General features: G+C 39.8%; 2 protein-coding genes across 2 annotated transcripts in view; one reads left to right on the forward strand and one right to left on the reverse strand.

Annotated features, from left to right (window-relative positions):
- LOC308368625 (arachidonate 12-lipoxygenase, 12R-type-like) overlaps positions 1 to 19440 on the forward strand; it is a gene marked incomplete at both ends in the record, with an annotated part of 172218 nt that overhangs the window by 15483 nt on the left and 137295 nt on the right. The window lies entirely within an intron of this gene.
- On the reverse strand, positions 6491 to 14524 carry LOC308363290 (hydroperoxide isomerase ALOXE3-like; the record flags this gene model as incomplete). The annotated part of the gene is made up of 12 exons (XM_080836098.1): positions 6491 to 6670; positions 6983 to 7153; positions 7627 to 7727; positions 7998 to 8119; positions 8336 to 8505; positions 8928 to 9014; positions 9258 to 9461; positions 9873 to 10016; positions 11201 to 11370; positions 12477 to 12593; positions 13074 to 13275; positions 14372 to 14524. 12 exons carry the CDS (start codon positions 14522 to 14524, stop codon positions 6491 to 6493), a joined length of 1821 nt encoding a protein of 606 aa, XP_080692224.1.

Below are 19440 nucleotides of genomic sequence, written 5' to 3' on the forward strand. Positions count from 1 at the left end.
ATCATCAGACCATGTGAGTTTGAACAATATCAAGGCACATGTTTTAAGACGGCAATACAGTTTTTTATTTTAAGAGTAAAATATGAATGTTTTGAAGAATCTGAATAAATTTCTTCTATTTTATCGCTCTGGATGACAATGGCTAACTACAGTGGTGTAGTGGTACCTGGAGAAGTGGGTATGTTCCTAATTTAGCAATTATTTTAAGCCGCCCATACAGCAAAAAAGCCCTGTTTTGAGAAGTGGGTATACGCAATGCTGACTGAAAAATAAGTGGGTATACTCCGTATACCGGCGTATACCCTGGACTACACCACTGGCTTACTAATGGCAACAATTACTAATGCCATTTTTTTTCTGGTTTGCATAACCTTACTGTAATATTACAGGAAAAACAAAGTATGTTCATTATGTTTAAAGCATATCTGGCATCTGTAAGCATTTAAAGTTAATCAGACCTGATATTTTCCAAGCTGTGAACAGTGGGAACTTACAGAATATCAATGTGCTGTCACACATAGTGTGTTAAACATTATTAGCAACATGTTATTAGCAATAACAATCTTAACATAATGTCTCTAGTACCCTCTGGGAGTTTTCCCAGAAGAGCTGTATGATGAAGAAGTCCCTTGCAAGCTCATTGAAGACTTTCAAAAGGATCTGGAGAAGTTATCGTGGAACATCAAGAAGCGGAACAAGAAGCTGGAGCTTCCCTACACCTATCTTGACCCCAGAAATGTGGACAACAGTGTGACCATTTGAAAGCGTAGAGTAGTCCTTCTTCATTATTTTGTCTTTCTTGTACAGTTTTTCTCATTGACTTTAACTGGGCCTATTAACGAATCATCCCAAACCATGACGCCTAATCTTATCTGAGGGGCAAATGTGCTAGGGTCTTGGGATAATCCTATCTGAGGGGCAATTGTGCTAGGGTCTTGGGATAATCCTATTGGAGGGTTTTTCTGTTTTTACTGCCTTTATTATATTCCTTATGTTTCAATGTTACATCCAGGGAATGAGTTTGTGGTGAATGTATTGGATTTTTAGCCATGTAGAATCACTGTGTTTAAATTATAGTTTGTTTTCTGAGTTGGGGAAATGTGTGTTGTTGTACTCTTTTTTCTGTTTGTTTCTTATTTGTGGTGCCATTGCTGGATGATCCCCTGAAAAGCTGCTCATCAAAACCATCCCACTGGTGTTGGTGTTCCTGTGAATGCTTTCCCTTTTTTATGTCTGGATAAAAATAAACGATATGCATTTGTGGAACTGTGCGTTGCCCTGTCTCCATCATCCAGTGAGTCCAGTGATCCAGTTAAGTAGCCTGTGCTGGGGATATTGGGACCTATCTAGATTTTGAGGGGGGCTGGGCAGTGGGGGGCACACTGTCCAGGTGGACGGCCCCCGCCACATCACACAGTAATAAGCACAAGGACGTGTAAAGTAATGTACACCTCACTCCCACTGCAAACCACAACATGGTGAATATGTTAGCACACTATAAATTTCACAATTTTCATGATTTTTTGTTTGCAATAGACTAGGCCTCGTTTCCCGATAACGACGTATCTTAACGGCCTACGTGGATTTTGGCGACATTGTAGACTCAATAACACTTTCTACTTACGAGTGTTTCCCGAACATCATCTTAAAGTCAGGTGCACGAGCGCAACGTGCACGAGTTCTTAAGTATCTCTTAGGAGCTGTTTACGTCACGTTAACCTGTTTACGTTAATTGCTGTGAAATTAGCTAGCCTATGCGTGCATCGAACGTGCACTGTGCACTGAATTCGGGGCGGGGATAGTAACGCCATCTCCAGCAGAGTATTTAAACCCATTGTAAGGACATTTATTACGATCTGTCTGAGAGTGGGGTGTCAAAGCTAGCATCATCGAAGTCATACAGTACAGTAGGCTACATACATTCAATAAAATTAACCTACATTTGAGTCCAACTGCATGACCATTCTTACCCTACACTTACCCTTACAATAAAGAAGTGATCCTATTTCAACCATAACTTCATTTTAAATCATTTCTTTCCTTATGACATTTAGTTTATAGTTTAGACAGCAACGTTGACATCTATATTCAACTGCATCCACTACATAATCTCAAACTTTATTTGTTGGTAACTCTCCAAAAAGGCTACCATTAACACATTTCTTAATGAAAAGGAAACATGCATCACAATAATACTTCAGTGTAACCTGTACCTATGTGGAGTGCAAATATGTCTTGCCATTACACTACCCAACAGCTCTACGTCTGCTAACACTACAGAATGCATAATTCCTACGGGCACTGCACTAGTTTTGTATAGCCTAATCTTTATTTTCAAATACTCAATTTTCTTTATTTCTATTTTGATGGGAATAGGCAGGTGAAACAATGACATTCTCATGATGTGCTATACACAGAAACATCGTTTGGATTTCTTCTATAATAGGCCGAACGACTCCCCTGGTGGATTGCATCGCTAAGTGTGAAGTTACTACTGGATTGCATCGCTAAGTGTGAAGTTACTCCTGGTCCTGACCACACGTAGAATTCTTCTCAACGAAAGATAAACTTAAGCTAAGTGCCGCGTCGGGAAACCGGTCTGCAACGTAGGATTCCTCTTACGAACGATTTCAAGTCCTTTTTAGGCTAAGTGCGCGTTCGGGAAACGAGGCCCAAGTCTATCACAGTAAACTGAAATATATTTATTCAACACATAAATGCTCCATTTATGATGCAGAGCGTTTTAACAGTAACAAAGATGTTTTTACTGTATAATGCATTAACAGTAACAGTAAAAAATATGTTTTTACTGTACAATGCATTGCCAATACAGCATTTCAGTGTTCGGTATGGAAGCACACTGTTATTCTATTTCAATCGCAACCAATGTACGTACAACTCGTAGGGTATATGAGTCTTGCATTTTGAAGGGCGAGGCTTTTAAAAGGCACATGCATTTTTGTGACGTAATTGTCAACTGTCTTTATTCAACTTTGCCTTCAGACATCACACAAAGGCCATCAAATACGCATCCCCTTCGAAATAGCCACTGGTGAGATGAACGCAAAACGTAAAAAACATTAAAAACTGGAACAGCAAATGAGTGATGGCACAATGGGACAATTTTGTTACATGATGAACCCAATCGAGACTACACATACGTTTTCAATATTTAAACTCCTCAATGTACTGCATTACAGTTTTTCTTGATTGCTTACACACATTTAGCGAATCATGTGTCAACTTAATCTAATGCTCACATCTTCTTTGCACAGCAAGAGTCTTCTCTGGCGAATGGGCAAACTATTTGTCATTCCACACAATTTTCTCTGAGTTTTAACACACTTTTCAAAAATGTTAACACACTTCTCAGAGATAGACACGAAACCTCATTGAATACCCATGTCAACACATTGCAAAACACTTAGTAGCAGCCTACTGGTACTGCTCTCTAAATTCTAAATAACGTCAGCACCTGTGTGAACTCTCTGTGCACAATAACTAGTCTGGGAAGTCCCGCCCCTCTTCTCCGGCCAATTTGATTTTGCCTCTGAAGTGGGTCTGGCAAAGATTGCACAGCCGTTCATTACAACATTCTCAGGATCTCTGGAACCAATCACAAACTGGCTTTTGACTACCTGGCGCGCCATTGGCGGATTTAAAATAACCACGTCTACGTATCAAAAGCGAAGCCAAAGAGAAAAGCACAGCAAACTATATACTGCTCTTGCGGCTGTCTTGGAAGATTTCAAAGGCAAGTTTTCTTTGAAAATAGAACAGAAACCTGCTCTGAAACAATTCATACAGAAAAAATATGTGTTTGCTTTATTACCGATCGTTGTATCGTTGTATAGTATCGTTGGTCTGATTGGTTAAAGGCGTGTCCAATTACGTGAGTGAAGTGGACCTCCATTTAGTACTTCGCCAGACTAACTGAGCAAATGAAATGCAGTGAAGGGGCGGGGAATTCCAAGACAAATTTGTTAGTGTATGGGCATTTTATCTTATTTTGGAATATCTATTATCATTCTCTGTTTTTTTTTCCCTCCCCTTTTTGTCCTTACTGGTGGGTGGTGGTAGTATGATCTGGTCCATGAGGCGCTTATCCAATGGTTACCATTCAATCCCCCTAATCCCAACAGTGGTGGTCCGTCAGGGCCAGCAAGGCCTTCTCTGCTGGCCTAAACATCATTAGAAAATAAATGTAATAAAATACATTTAATTTTAATATTTTCTTTTTATAAATATGTATTTAATTATTCCCCATAGTCCATTCTCTTCATTTCATAGCTTCCAGCGTTGTTTATTTATGTTAGAGCTTTCATCCAATCATATTTCAGCTATCATGTGTTGCAAGGCTCCGAGAAATCTTCCCCGAGGCCTTCACAATTAACAGTGAGGACGCCTGTAGTGTTGCCAGGTTTCAAGAAATCTTCCCCGAGGCCTTCAGAATTAACAGTGAAGGCGCCTGTACATGATTGGTTATCACAACTGGCTGTTTCAGTTCATTTAAGTTAACCAATCAGATTTCGAGTTGGCGACATTGGGGCCAGCTAGCAGGCATCACCTTGACGTAAACGTAAATTTCAGTTTATTTTCAACCCACAATGGCTGAAGGAGGAGATATCGATCTGGTCGCTAATATAATAGAAACGCCATTTTTAAGACGGACCTTTCAAGAAAAACTGGATATCGTGAGGATTGCGTCAGTTTAATGAAACTTGTAGGTGGGACAATGCGATGTTTAGTGGACAAACTTGTTAAAGCTCACATAGGCTACTTTAGGTGGACTTAATAACACTTTGTAGACTACATAATCCCTGAAAATCGCCTTTTATTTTTAAGTTGTGACAGTATCCAAGCGATCATATAACTGAGAGTTTACTACTCTTAATTTATTGTTAATACGGGTGTATTGATTTTAAAGGCTCCGCAAATATAGTCTGGAAATAAAGTCTGTTGTACTCAACTATGTTAAGGTGATGCAATGCTCACTTATACTGCCTTTCTGTATGGTTCGAGAGCCATGGCGTCATAATGATGGTATTAAGAGGTGGATTCACTCAGCTTAACTGTCGTGTAGTAGGACATCACTGAAGGCCTAGTCTAGCACTGATGCAGTATATAGCCCAAATAGGCACTTAGAGCCTTCCGTCTACTTGTTCATGAATTGAAGTTCTTTCTTGTGGTCTTCAAAAGTAATTGTCTTCCCCTTCCAAGTGAAGAAAAGTTTTGCTGGGTAGGTGAGTGTAAATCGAATGTCCATTTTGTGAAGTTTCTTCCTCCTCTTCTCAGCTACAGCTTTTCGTTGCGTCAGGAAAGATTTAAATCTTGGACCTTTTCCATTCCAGCGCTGTCTTGGTCTTGTATTTCCCTTTAGCAGTGAAAAAGAATGGAATCTCATCACGACCGGCCGCGGAGGGGAATCCTCATCTCTGGAAGCTGGCCCTGGTCGATATACCCCGCTGTAGCTCATTGTCAGCTAGCTTCACTCCAAGAACGTCACCTATCAGCTGGCAAGCTAGCTCCCTCAAATTTTCGCCCTCTTTCCTTTAATCCAACAAGCCGCAAATTCAATTGTCTGTCGCTATTTTCTGCATTTTGAATGGCTCTGTCCAACTCCTCACAATGCTTTGCAATTCAGTGGCCAGCCTGGTGTTTTCAGTATTCAAGTCCATAATTCGACCGTCTGTCTCCTCCAGTCTTTCAAATATGTTTGTAACGTCCACGCTAGTTTAAGCTTGCGTTCTCTTAACTTGGGAAACATCCTCTTGTAGCTCTTTAAGTATCCAACTAACCTTTTGCAAACAAAAAATCCTGAACATTTTGGAATTTAAACTCTTTTTGTGTGCTAACATATTCACCATGTTGTGGTTTGCAGTGGGAGTGAGGTGTACGTTACTTTACACGTCCTTGTGCTTATTACTGTGTGATGTGGCGGGGACCGTCCACCTGGACAGTGTGCCCCCCTCTGCCCAGCCCCCCTCAAAGTCGAGATAGGTCCCAATATCCCCAGCACAGGCTACTTAACTGGATCACTGGACTCACTGGATGATGGAGACAGGGCAACGCACAGTTCCACAAATGCGTATCGTTTATTTTTATCCAGACATAAAAAAGTGAAAGCATTCACAGGAGCACCAACACCAGTGGGATGGCTTTGATGAGCAGCTTTTCAAGGGATCATCCAGCAATTGCACCACAAAAAAGAAACAAACAAACAAAACAAGAACAACAACACATTTCCCCAACTCAGAAACAAACTATAATTAAATCACAGTGATTCGACACGGCTAAAAATCCAATTCATTCACCACAAACTCAATCCCTGGGTGTAACATTCAAACAAAACCATTCATAAGAAATATAATGCCCCTCAGATAAGATTAGGCTTCATGGTTTGGGATGATTCGTTAATAGGCCCATTTAAAGTCAATGAGAAAAACTGTACTAGAAAGACAAAATAATGAAGAAGGACTACTCTACGCTTTCAAATGGCCACACTGTGGTCAACATTTTTGGGGTTGAGATAGGTGTAGGGAAGCTCCAGCTTCTTGTTCCGCTTCTCGATGTTCCACGATAACTTCTCCAGATCCTTTTGAAAGTCTTCAATGAGCTTGCAAGGGACCTCTTCATCATACAGCTCTTCTGGGACAACTCCCAGAGGGTACTAGAGACAAGATGTTAAGATTGTTATTTCTAAAAAAGTTGCTAATAATGTTTAACACACATGTGTGACAGCACATTGATATACCCACTTTCCACAGCTTGGAAAATATCAGGTCTGATTAACTATTAATGCTTACAGATGCCAGATATGCTTTAAAAATAATGAACAGACTTTTTAGTAAGCCATTGTCATCCAGAGCGATAAAATAGAACAAATGTATTCAGATTATTCACAACATTCATATCTTTCTCTTAAAATAAAATAACTGTATTGCCGCCTTAAAAAATGTGCCTTGATATTGTACAAACTCACTTGGTCTGATGACTTTGTGCTAAGCAGTTCCAGGACAGCCATTCCATTCACCGTCGTGCCCACATCAGGTAGGGTCTCCAGGATGGATATCTCATTGGTCCGGCCTTTGTGCTCGGGAGGCTGCTTTCTTAGGGCAGTGGGGAGGTTAGGCATCCAGCCGCCAAACTCAAACTGGGGACATTTTACAAGAGAATATTAGACACGAGATAAATTAACTGCATCCTTAATTGTTGTTAAATGTCAAAATTTCATAAAGAATAACTACAGAACCTCATTATCCCAATTTAACATGGATCCTAACAGTGGATTAAGAGAGTAGTAAACACACAGGGAGGTTGTGGCACTGCCACAGATTTTGAGTAGGACATAGATCTGTTATAAGGTTTTCCTTTTGCCATTGTGGCCCCTGGCCTTGCTGTTTGGGGCTCAGATGTTGGGATTTGTAAAGCACCTAGAAATTATGGTTATTAATAAAAGGCAACGGCGAATGTTCTGGTCTTTTTCCTTCCTCCTCCAGGAGGCTTTCTGAATGCTGCACTAGTGTAGCTGGACATCCAACCACCAATGTCAAACTGACAATGGGTCATTATTTTTTTTTTTTAAATCTGAACCAAATTGATTCAAAGATCTTTAAAATAAATTACCTGTCCATTGTTGACAGCGGCATGTTGGGCAGTGACAGTGAAGATCACCATGGTGACAAACTTGATGAGATCCTTTACTCTCTTAAAAGTCTCAGGTATTCCTGAGGAACGGATCACACACATGTACATTATAGACATACAGTTCACATCTGTGGAACATCAGAACACAGTTAAAATAACTTCCCTCCCCGTGTCCAAAGTCATGACGGTACTAGGAATTGGCAGGCATTAATGCTGACTCTAATTCCTCCTAAAACGAGAAGTTAATGGAAGTCCTATGTGGCTTTTACTCAAATTTCTTGTACAGTTATTTTTTTTATTTTGTATTCTATGTTTTTTTTATCCTTAAAGGTCAGTATTGCTGTACACACCTGTGCTCTCCTTTCCCTGGAAGCCATTGGTAAATATCTCACTGATCCAGCTCTGCAGCTCTGTGTCCTTCTCCACGTCATCATCAGATTTGTAGTAATGTTGCAAGACTCCTTCAACATACCTGCAAACGACAACATGGCTTAGTGTACAATGTAGTGGTTAAAAAAAAAAAAATCTTTGCAGCTCTAACATAGTGGGTCATTCTGAAGGAAAATTGAAAATGTGAAAAAGTGAAACCACATTTGCAAATATAGATTGTTTTTAGCAAACATCGTATGAAGCGAGATTTGTGTGTACAATCGGCAACATTTCACCAATTTTCCAATGGTAAGCATACTTGTTGACAATGTTCCACAGTTTCATCCCGTCATCTCTGTAGTAGTAATGTGGTACTTCCTCCAGGCCTCTCTCAGAGATGTTATCAGGCAGACAGAGGGAGCTGTAGGTCAGGGCGGCAGTTGCACGCTTCAGGTACTCATCTAGGGCTGCACCACCGATGCCTGAATACTAGGATCATAAATGATGAAGAATCAGTCATAGAGGTAAAGAATACAGTAACACCACATACGTATGGGTTGAAACAGCTATGGTTAATGTATGATTAAACATATCGCTGAATATAAAGAATGAGAGTGTACTTATATAGTGATATAATATGTATCTTATTAAAATCCTTTGGGGACTGAGGCTTGTTAGACTTTTTAGGTAGTTCCTTGATGTTTTTGTATATTTCCTCTAACTAAAACATTGATGCACAAGTGGCATATATGTAAAATATTAAAGGTTTCTGGGGGTGACTCTAAGACAAAAACTTGCAGAGCTTTAAAGGCATATTGACAACAAGAGCAGAACACAAAATATCCTTCCAGAGGAATATTGTCCCCGTATTGGTATTGTTTTATTAGTATAGTTTTTTGTCGTTCGCATACTTTGCTTATGCCTCCATCCTTGGAAATCAGCCGATTTCTCGCCAAGATGTTGATCTGGAGTGTGTAACGAGTGTGGTGAATGAGAAGCTACAAAGGGGGAAAAGACAGTAAACAGCATGTTAGCTCATGGTATCCTGACTGTTCTTAATGGTTCATTAAAACAAATTTGGACCTATTTATTTACATTAGCGACAGGATTGTCATCATATCCAAAATCACAAGATCAATCCATGCGAAGGCTAATGTAAATTACTCTTTTTAAATCGATCTTGGGTGTTTTCGCCGTTAGCCATTTCAAGTGAAAACAATCTTGTGCATGTCAAACCCTACCTTGAATAGGGGGTGTGGGCTTGGGAGGTTCCGCAATGTTGCCACGGTGAACACCTCAGCTACCAGGTGAGTTCTCAGCAGGTGAAAGTCAACCCCGAGCACACAGAACTCTGCAGCCCGCACATAGATCTTAGCCAGCTGCCAATCAGTCTTCGAGTCGGTGGGCAGGAAGATGGGGTTGTCATTCCCAGCCTTTTGCCCTAACTGTGGAGAAAAGACAAACACACATAAAACTAACTCACCAGTATGTGAGGGGGAAATCTGCTTAATTCACTATACTTCTAATACTACTTTATATGGCACCATTAGCAACATACATAGTTTAAAAATGCATTACAAAGCACAAGGCCTGAACACCCCCAGAGCAGAGATCCCCAAAGTGTGGGGAGAGGGTGGTGTTTATTTTTTTTTAAAAGTCCAGTGTTTAGGGGGGGGGGGGAGGGGGTGAAGTCATGGCATAATACTGTAAGGAAAGAAGGAATTTACTAAGACCTGTAAATTACTCTTGACTTGTTCTGACTCAGTTATGACTTGAATCGTGCATATTTATTCCTCAATTTTGTTCAGTGGAAGAACTTTTTGGAATATACATTTCCATAGAAGGGATGTGTTTACCTGAATGGCGATGGGCATCATCATATCGTTTGAGTCACAGTAGAGCAGCACCAGGGGAGCTGTGAGATACTGCTTTCTGCCATGGACTTCATTTCCAACAAGTCCGTCCAAGATCTTGTAGTCACACAGGAAGATGTTCCCTTTCTGGATGGTTTACGTGTTGTTGAAGGCAAACAATAAATAGACAGAATATACAGAAAGTCGTTCAGAATTAAGCAATCTAGATTTACCCAAGAAGAGTGTAATTTTTTTGTGATTCATAATTCTGCCACATCCATGATGAAAGCCACACTATACAACAACACTATACAGCAAAGGCAACTACTTTTAGTATCATCTTCAAATTCATTTTGATGGTATGTGATCATGTGAAGGACATACTGTATAAAGACATGTGTCTTTTCCACTTGCCATACACCATACATGGCGGGACGGGACCTTTAATCACTGCCAACTGAGCTGCTGGTTGTCTGTAAGGTTGTCAGGTTTGTATCAAGTCCTTGTGCTTCCTTGTTCCCACCATGTGCTTTCCTGTGTTTGTTTGTTTATGTCATGTGCCCTCTTGTTGTTGTCCTTGTCTCCAGCCCTCACCTGTTCCCAATCTTCACCCGGTTTGTTTGTCTGATTGGTTTTTCCTGTGTCCTGTTAATTCCGCTTGTTTATTGTGTCATTGTCTGCCCCGCTTTGCTTGTTCTCACCTGTCCCTCGTAATCTGTTATAGTCCATATATTCTTGTTTCTCGTTGCGTTCTTGTCATTGTATGTTACGTTGTATGTGCTGTGGTTTCCTAGTGTCCCCAGTGAGTAGCGATTAGTGCTTTCTCTTTGTTGTTTAAGTTACTTGTGTTTCTGACCTTGGACTGTACATCGACTATTCTCCTGCCATTGCCCTGTTTGGATTTGTTTGCTTGCTATTGGACTGCCTAGCCGCGTACCGAACCCACCAATTTGTAACAGTTTCTGCATGCCTTTTTAGGTTGTTTGCTTGCTAGCTTCAAATCCAAAGTCCTTAATGTTGCTTTAAGTATACACTGCCCACCTACAGTGTGTGGTACTGGTAGCTGAGAGGAAAGGTAAGTAGCAGCAATTGAGCTTTCAAGTTATCTGATAACTGAATACAAGTAAAAGCGAATGCATTGATTCCTACCAGTGCCAAACTGTTGTGTAACTGATGTGCAGCCTACCGTCACCTCCTTAATTTAGGTGCTTCCTCCTAGAAGGTCGTTGACCATCTCCTCTGACAGCTTTGAGCAGTGCTGGATCATAATGACGTTTCTTGCGTCCAGTATATACACTGTGTAGTTTTATCAGTTCCAACTTTGAGCCTACCTTCATCTCCACCTCCAAACTGCTCCGTCCTAGGGAGTCTTTGACCATCTCTTCTGTGACGGGGAAGTTCTCTGGCAGCTTTGAGCAGCGCTGGATCATCATGGGGCATAGGCCATTCAGAAACTGATAGCCAAAGAACTCGTCCTCATCCCAGTGCTCCTGAACGTAATCTGCAAGGCATGCTGTGTCAGAACATGTGCTACAGGAACAAACAGTACTTTCATTTTTTTCAGTACAGTGATTCTGAGCAGGTAATTTAAGATGATTTAGATTTAAGATGATTACCAATGGTTTTGTTTCTGTTTTCACAAAGGAGTCTGTCCAGTTCGTTGAAGCTTCCCCATGTCATTTTGCTATCAGCTAATCCTTCCAGCTTCAGAGCAATTAACCTACACACACAATACATTGGTTCAAAGTCCAAACACTATCAGTGGAAATTGATATACAACCTATGACCAATCAAAACTAATTGAACATCTTGTTAGTTACTTTTATAGCAGATATTTTATTTGTATGGTCTTCAATAACGCAAGGCTTTTTTACAAATGCTCTCCGCCTCTATGCAAAATAAAGTAAATATGTGTTGTTAATGTTAAAATCACTACAGTTCACTTGTAATTAAAGCATACTTCAAATGAAATCTAATTACACATATTAAGTATTTCCACCAATGCAATCTAAAACATAATTAAAAATGAGACTTAAAAACAGACTACAAATTTAGGCTAACCTACAAACAGAAGACATTCAAACTGTTTGTTGTCCAAACACTAATTTTGAAATGGTGAAGCTTGGTGTTGGACCACTGCTTATGAATTATCTTAACGCAAGTGGGAATATTACAGAAGGTGCTTTTAGCTGAGTGTGCAGGAGAGTACAGCATACTTAAAATGTCATACTACTACCACTACTACTACTTCCACCACTACTACTAATAGACAGCATTTTCTCTATAATGGCACATATACCATCTTAACTCTTCTGTGGTGCTTGGGTCTGTATGTAAACCATTGAGGAGAAAGAGGCAAACAGTGAACAGCCAGCGTGTCACAAAAAGATGAATTCCACAGGAGGGTTGGAAAACTTACTGCGTTCCTAAATTGTATAAAAAGTCGGTGGATTTTGTGTAAGAGAATTGGACTTCAGCAGGCATATCAAGGGCAGATTCATAGTGGTTAGCGTGGGGCAAGCCCTCGGCATACACTTTCCACCTGTAAATAGAATATACAGCCGTATTTTAAAGCACATAACTTAGTTAAATGTAATACAGACACACTCTGCTCGTTCACTCTGCGCTCGCTGTCCACAAACCTAAATGCATCCTGACGATCCTCTAGCTGCCTCATCCTGTGTCGTTGGGCTATTGGGTTGGTGTCCTGGAACACAAGCGAAGCTGAAATGGAAATGTATAAAGGGTAACACTGAATACGTTTTAGTTTAATTCTGTTTATTTTCAAATAAATTGTTAAACACATTTGTCCAAAGTGAGCATTGGAAAATGATTTTAATGTCATTAATGTGATTTTTCTTGTTTCTGGTGTGTTGAGTCTTCTGAGATATTTTTTTTAAAGACATCTTGACAACATGAATTAGAACTACATGAACATCACACAAATGAACATCACAACAATTGTGTAAGTATGATAGCCATGCAATCTCTTGTTCTGACCCTTATTTCAGCATAGGGCACTTTTGACAATCTCTTTATCTCTTTATCACAAGAAGACATACTATTGTTTGGTTACAAACCACATACAAAAGAGTAAAATATACAATCATGTTGTTTGCGTGCAGTACATTTCAAACTTAACCCCTCTGAACTTTCAAGTAGGTTATACAGGTCCTAGCCATTATCTGAAATTGGGGGTCCTACCTTTGGCATGTCTTAAAACAAGATCCTCCTCACAGCCAAGCCATCGGTAGCATGGGAACAGAATCTCGTCATCTTCGGGCGTTGTGACCAAGATCTTGTTGCAGAACCACTGGTTGTCAAGACCCATAAATGGCTTGGAGGAGAGCTTGACATAAATGAGCTCTCCTAGGGACGCTTTGCAATCTACCTTAAACGTTCGCACCTGATGAAAAGATGTAAATAAATCGTTTGAGTATCATCCTCCACACTCTTTAAAATATTTCCCATTAAAGGTGCGGCCTATGATTTACAAAAGTGTTTTGAATCTGAATAGCTAGCTAGCATTCTGACTTATGCTTATGTTGTTACATAACTGATGTTGCTGTGACATTTGTTTATAAATCTTTTTGGGGGGGTGTCATCCCTGGACAGTTTCCAGGTCATTCACATCGAATTATTATACAGCTCAGCTGATTTGAATTGGCCATCCCAACGTTTAGAGGTCTGATATTTCTTCGTATTGACCGTTGTGAAAAAATGTATCTATGCGGTCATTGGCAAAAGACTTTGTGCTTCTAATTAACATATTTCATATAATTCCACAAGAACTTTGTTCTCTTAACGTCACAGACATTCGTGATACATTTGGCAGCCATGGCAGAGGTAAAGAACTATACACCAAGTGTAGTGGAGTTTTCTTTGTCAAGTCCATTCATTTCATGTTCCTCATTGGACACCTCAAAGGCCGTTATCCCACTTATACCCTGGTTGTCAGACGTGTATTTGGCATGCATGTATAATCCACAAAGGAAGCATTTGGTTCTGTATGAAAAAAGCAGACCTGTTTGTCAGTGTCAGCTTGCTAGTTCTCCGGATAACATGTTATATAACCATGAAATTCATCGTATTTATAGCACTTTGCAAAATGAGAGAACACATTTATGTTTTTCATTCATTAGCAAACTCACTGTAGTAGCCTCTATCGACGGGCTTTTCAATTAACCTATATTAAGTATGGTTGTTACAGATACCAGCATATGGATTGAATTCTAGTTGTAAAAACTCTGAATCTCAGCCATAATACAGTTAAAGGATTGATGGTAAAGAAACAATGAGATACTTGATGTAGGCTATGTTTCTATAATCAGCAAGCTCTGGTATCAATTTAAAATTATTTTCAACTCCTTATTGCTGCTTTAAAGTACTGTATTCAATGTATCTTTCCACAACTTGGCTGTTCTTGGTTTTTAGAGAGGCTTCTGCTTATCGTTTATGTAATTAGCTAGCTAGTTAAAGTTGCTTTAAATGGGTGCACTTACCGATCCTTCACTAAACCCCAGAGAGAAATAGGCCTGATCTAGAATCTTCTCCTCACTCTCAGCCTCAGTTCCACGCAGTTGGATGTAGATATAGCTAGTTGTGCCAGCCAAGGCCCTCGTTCCAGTGTGCACTGTTACTTTGTAGGTCACCATCGCTATTCTGCAAAGTAATGGACAGTGATTCCTAAGAGAAAATATAAACATGATAAATCGACATGAAGTCAATATAGAATCAACATTAAATCTAGAAGTTCAGAGAAAGGGAGTGGGTGAGTGATGTATACAGAGAGAGAGAGAGAGAGAGCTGTTGGTTGCTTTTGTAATAAAGGTCCTGCGGTTCCTCTCGTACTGAGCAGGATTACCATTGCAACAACACATCATCAGTAGGGTAAAACTAACCTGTCTCACGACGGTCTAAGTGGTGGCGAATTTAGGAGAAACTCCTAAAAATAATGGGCGTGTCAGTCTTAAATGTAGGACTCCTAATTTTTTTTACTAAGAGCAATTCACAAAATATTTTATCCCTAAAAGTAGCACCTAAGTCTAGGACAGCTTAAAACTCCTCATGAGGACTCCTAAGTCACTAAGACCTATTCACAAAAAATCGTAAGATGGCTGCAGCCGACTTGGAATTGATAAAAGACATTGCTTAAACCGTGAAGGTATTAATATTGTCGTAGAATTAGCACGGGATGCAATGACGCCTTTAAACAACGATGTGTCCCGAAGTGAAATGTTTGGAAACATAAATATAGCCTATTTGGCTTCGCGGAAAACGCAAATGACGACACTGGGAATCAGTCAGCCGTTTAATTCATCAAACTATCAACGCACTGTAGACCCAACATCATCCAACAGTTTATCCAGTTGCCTTTGCCCTTTGGACAATCGCCAATTACACAAGATCAAAGTAAATTCCATGGCGATCGCAGGAATGTCCACACATTACAATAATTGCCCCATCAAAAGATGAGGACGTTTTCGACTCGTGCATTTCAACGGAGAGCGGTCTGCAGCAGTTTTTTAAGAACTTACCAGCTGGATGCCGCTGGGGTGACGGTGGCTATTGGTCCTGGGACCAGTTGGCTTTCGCTATACGTTTCACGTTCGTTTCGCTTGAAGGGCCGTGTGTGCTGATATTTGAAGTGGTCAAGGGCTGGAAATATAATAGCCTTACAGTTTGCTGGGTGCTTTAGTTATTACTGCCTTGATTACATGCAATTGCCATATTTTATATTGATCGTTTTTTATTTCTCTTAACGTGCAAAGTGTCATTCCCGTTGGATGCACAAACTTGTCATCATGCGTGTGCATTCTGCTAACTGCACTGTCCATAACTATTTAATATGACTTAATGTGAAGCCTAGGTTATTCTCTTATTTTCAGTTGATATAGTGGGATTGTTAGAGGGACGTCACGAATGAGTTTTTAATGAGAGAGCCTGTCAACAACCAATCACCGTCCTCACCCCTTCTAAACTCGTGCATGAGAGTCGACGTCATCCATAGCAACGGTGGTTTTATCTTAAGCTTAGGAGTTGGTATTATCCTTAGTATGAGTAGGTCTCAGAGCCGTTGTGAATCACTTTTAAGAAATTACTCCTACGTAAAAGGTTTTAGCGCGAGTTAGGAGCACTCCTAGTGGTAAGATAAAAGGCTTTGTGAATACGGCCCCAGATCGGCATTTAAGACCATCTATTTTCACTCTAAACCCCTTGGCAGACTTGGCACACCTCCTTCCCACTTCCCAGCATCACTTTTAGACCAGTTCATTCTTATGGAAGAAAACATTTCAAAAGATTTAGAGACTTTAAACAGAGTATCTATGTCTCTCTGGTTACTGATCATTCAAATTATTATCATCAGCATTAACTGCAATGTAAAAGTGTTGTTGCAGTTTGGAATGGATATCAACCTTAAATAATTTTGGAGTCTTTGGAAAATAGGTTTTTTCGCCACACTATGAAGAATACAGAACTATGAAGAACACCCTTGTCTCATCCCTCTCAAAGGTTTAAGCACATACTAAGCCACCGTTAACTTTCAGCACACTTTCAATATCATTGAAGAGTACTTTTATTGTACTGATGAAATTTGAACTTTAGCTAAAGGGATTGAGTGTTTTCCTAAGATAATCATGTTCAACACAACTCTGGCGTAACTGTCATTGAGTTGAAAGGATAGAGAGAGGGAGAGAGAGGGAGAAAGAGAGGGAGAGAGAGGGAGAGATGGAGAGATAGGAAGAGAGATAGGTCATTAAGTGCAATAATATGATATGAATGCAGGCCTATAGCAATTAAGGTTGTAGTGTATGTGTGTCTCTGTGTGTATGTGTGTATGTGTGTGTGTGTGTGTGTGTGTCTGTGTGTGTGTGTGTGTGTGTGTGTGTGTGTGTGTCTGTTTGTGTGTGTGTGGATGTGTGTGAGTGTGTGAGACTCACCTGTAATTGTAAGAGAAGTCGCACAGTTACTGCTGTAAGACGAGAAACAAAGAGAGTGCTGCAGGTGGTCTCAAATAAATCTTGAGAGTGAACTTTTCCGACATTCAAAGGCATTCTTATAGTGCATTGGGGAAGGGATGGGAGGATTGTGTTTTCAAGTAAGTATTAGGTTACGATTCTAAGATAGGTCAGTTCAGTGTCCACAAGCCACACCTTCATCAACTGGTCATGGATGTTGCAACAGCACCTAGCTTGGTCAACTTGCCAAGCTGGTCAATTACTATACTTTCAAGTGGAACCGGTTTTACTGTCATTGGGTAAAAAGAGGACTGAAACCACAGAAAGAATGTGACACTTTCCTGATGCTGAATAATTTACAACTAATAATGAGACCCAAAGCAAGATGTCTGAGGTAAATAGTCTACTGTGCTAAGAAGTTGGGCTGAAATGGTTATATTTTTATAATGATGAAATTCATAAATGTTCTGTGTTTCAGTTCAGTTTTATTTTGTATATTGTTAATGCCATTTTTAACAAAACCAAACTCTTCAACAAAGTCTTCAAGTTATCCTTGTAAGAATAACAGGATGTTTTCGCACACCATAGGAATGATAGAGACAAATTATCTGGCAGGGTGTTTCTTAAGAACACCATTTATTTTCAAACAACTCAGTTCTCTTCACTTGGCACTGTGCCCTAGGGATTAGACAAGTCAGTACTAGTTCTCTCCACAGTGTTGGCTCCTCTCTGTTTTAACCCTTCAGTTGTTGCTCTCACACCGGTGTGTTTAGAATGTTGTTATATCAGCATTCTACAGAACATCAGTGATGTCTGTAGAATTATCAAAAGTAACGTGGAATTAAGAAACATCCATTGTTGGATGAATTTTAGAAATAGAATTTTCAGAACTGATGGTCGCATGGTTTTCCCTCTCTTTCACCGAACTGACTGACCTCGTCGACACCTGTAGCCTAGGCTCACTGATGTGTCGATATCGGACAAAAGTAAGTGTGTTGTTACGCTGTGGCATCTGATCAAATTGTTGATTAAACCATTGTTTAACTATTAAACTGTATATAATTGCCTGCATATTCTTTAGATTGTGCCATGTGTCTAGATACATGAATAAGCTATGATCGTATTCAACATTAATATACAATATCTTATGGCCTACAGTATTTTCAAAAGAATGAATGTTGTAACCACGCCTAGCTTGATATCTTGCCATCTTGCTGGTAAATCTACTATTCAGTGGAACTGGTTTTTTACTGCCATTGGGTAAAAAGATGACTGAAACCACAGAAAGAAAGTGACACTCTCCTGATGCTGAATAATTCACAAATAATAAAGAGACCAAGATGTCTGAGGCAAATAGTCTACTGTGCTAAGTAGTTGGGCTGAAATGGTTGTATTTTAATCAGGATGACTGCTTATTCATGAATGTTTCTCTGTGTAAGCTCAGTTTATTTTTCTATTTCATCAATGCTATTTTTTTATATACCACACTTAAAGTCTGTGTTCAAGTAATCCTCATAAGAACAACTCAGTATGGTTTCGTAGACCATAGGAATGACAGAGACAAATTAGTTGTCAGGGTGTTTCATTAGACCACCAACCAAACCACCCAGTTCTTGTGGTATTTCATTTGGCACTGTTCCACTCTGCCCTGAGGGTGAGATAAGGCAGTATCAGTTCTCTCCACATTGTTGGCTCCTCTATGATTTAACCGTTATTAGGCCCCAACCTTTGGTGGCTCTACGGGGCGAACAACAATCCACTACTGACCCAAATTAAATACTGGAAACACCTTTTTTAAACCACCAAATCCCTGGGATTTATTCATATAAACAAATACACAACAAATACACAACAAATACAAGACAAAATCCCAGACTGAGAGGCTGAGAGGCAGCAATACCAGCAGTCCTTAAGTTAGAAGCCTCTCTCCTGCAGCAGGAAATAGGACACTTGAAATGCTGCTTAATCACCCGGCCAGGTGCATCTCATCCGGCAATCAGGTGTATCACAATAAACTACAGAAAGGGAAGGAAGTGGTAAACAAAGAAAACAGAACACATGTGGCCGTGACAATAGACATATAGACATGTATATATGTCTATGGCCGTGACACCCTACAGCTGTCACTCTCACACTGGGGTGTTTAGAATGTTGTAATATGAGCATTCTACGGAACATCAGTAATGTCTCCTGAATGTTCAAATGTAACATGGACTTTTAAAACATTCATTGTTGATAAATGCATTCTTGCCACTGAAGGGTTGCATGAATTGCATGTGTAATGATCTTATCTGAAAAAAATACTTTGTTTGCTGTAAATTGTAGCACACAGTGCTTTGCAAAACTGAATTGAATTGCATTGCAGTGGATTTTGCCAAAATGAACTGTAACGATGTAACCAGCCAAACAAAAGGTTTTAGTTTTAGGTTTGTTGTAGTTTAGTTTGTAGCTGGCATGTGACAGTTCATAGTGACCACATAAAAAAACTAAATTGACCTAAAAATTAGATTTTAAAAAGGAATAATTACATTTTGAATGCAGAGTTCCATCTTGCAAGACTGTTATGGTGTGATGCAAGGTTTGAAAAACTGAGACCAAGTTTCAGAAAATAT

Source organism: Sprattus sprattus (genome assembly GCF_963457725.1).
Source record: "Sprattus sprattus genome assembly, chromosome: 1".
NCBI lineage: Eukaryota > Metazoa > Chordata > Actinopteri > Clupeiformes > Clupeidae > Sprattus > Sprattus sprattus.